Genomic DNA, 1,376 nt, shown 5'->3' with positions numbered 1-1,376 from the left:
GGGCCCTGGTGGGGGCTGTCCGAAAACCGCTTCCGCAGAGAAGGAAGTGGCTTATTTAGCGAGCGTGCCACCTGAGTCGGGGGGCGGGGGGGCAGACGGCGGCCCAGGAGTCAGCCCCCCGCCCCTCCAGGCTCCTCTCCAAGATCCTGAGTGAGTGCGAGGACGCCGACGAGATCGAGTACCTGGTGGACGGCTCGTGGTGCCCGATCCGCGCCGAGAAGGAGCGCAGCTGCAGCCCCCAGTGCCCCATCCTCGTGCTCGGTGAGTCGGCTCCCCGCGAGCGGGCCAGAGCGGGGCTCGGCTGGGGGCTCTGGGGACGCCGTGGCGCTCGTGGAGGCGGGGGAGCACCCCAGGGCCCCTGCCCCTCACTGGCCTCCCTGCGCCTGCCCTGAGCACCTCTCCCTGTCGCCCTCAGGCACCTCGGACGCCAACGGGCTCCTGTCCACCCCCAACGTCAACGGGGGCGGGGGCGGGGCGCTTGGGGGCGCCGGGGGCGGGGGCGGCGCGGCAGGCGGTGTCGAGAATGGGAAGCCGGGAGCCGACGTGGTGGACCTCACGCTGGACAGCTCGTCGTCGTCGTCGGAGGAGGAGGACGACGAGGACGACGAGGAGGACGAGGACGAGGAGGGCCCCCGGCCCAAGCGCCGCTGTCCCTTCCAGAAGGGCCTGGTGTCGGCCTGCTGACTGCTCGCCGCCGCCGCCGCCGCCGCCCCCGGCTGGACGCTCGACTTCCCTGGTGCTCACCCACGCGGAGGGGGCGCAGGCGGGCCTCAGGGTGCAGAGGGAGGAGTGATTGGTTTCTTTTTACTGTTGTTCATTTTGTTTTTCCACCCCTTTCCCTGGCTCCTGGTACCTGTACCTCTGGACTCTCCTATCGGAGAATTAAAAAAAAGTAAAATGACAAAAAAAGTCCAAAAAAAAAAGGAAAATGAGACAACAACAAAAAATGAAACTCTTACAAACGAGGCAAGCCACCCGCCCAGCTGCCTCCCCAGCCGGAGCCGAGCCGCGGAGCCCGAGGCGGCCCTGGGAAGGGGCAGGCAGACCCGGGGAGCCGCACTCGGACGCCCCGCCTCGCCTCGCCTCTTCCAGGGACCATTCCAGCCGGTGCAGAGGGACGGGGCGCGTGGGGGTGGTGGGGGCGGCAGGGGAGACGGACGGGCGCACGACCCCCCTCCCTGGCAGCAGCCACGACTTTGACATCCGTCTGTTCCTCCGCTTTTTTTCTCTGCAAACACGTTCTCTCGCCCAGAGACCCTGGAGCGCACCGCTCGCTGAGCAGGGAGCATTTTAGCCAAGAAGCCATGGAGTGGGTTGGGGCGGGGAGGGGGGTGGGGGGCACAGGAGGGGCGGTGGGGGGTGTGGGGGGGCCGGGG

At 68.2% G+C, this 1,376-nt stretch overlaps 1 protein-coding gene across 1 annotated transcript; it reads left to right on the top strand.

The window, feature by feature from the left end:
- Positions 1-59: 59 nt before the first annotated feature.
- On the top strand, positions 60-932 carry LOC145719010 (E3 SUMO-protein ligase PIAS4-like; the record flags this gene model as incomplete). Its single annotated transcript, XM_081810522.1, has 2 exons — positions 60-261; positions 416-932. Coding segments are annotated over 2 exons (471 nt in total), but the record flags the coding sequence as incomplete, so codon positions are not given.
- Between the last annotated feature and the right edge of the window lie 444 nt (positions 933-1,376).

The sequence above is a fragment of the Leptonychotes weddellii genome, unplaced genomic scaffold, assembly GCF_054177405.1.
Source record: "Leptonychotes weddellii isolate Sample4059 unplaced genomic scaffold, ASM5417740v2 HiC_scaffold_27996, whole genome shotgun sequence".
NCBI lineage: Eukaryota > Metazoa > Chordata > Mammalia > Carnivora > Phocidae > Leptonychotes > Leptonychotes weddellii.
Note: the sequence above shows the minus strand (reverse complement) of the source record. Positions and strands in the feature narration are given on the sequence as shown.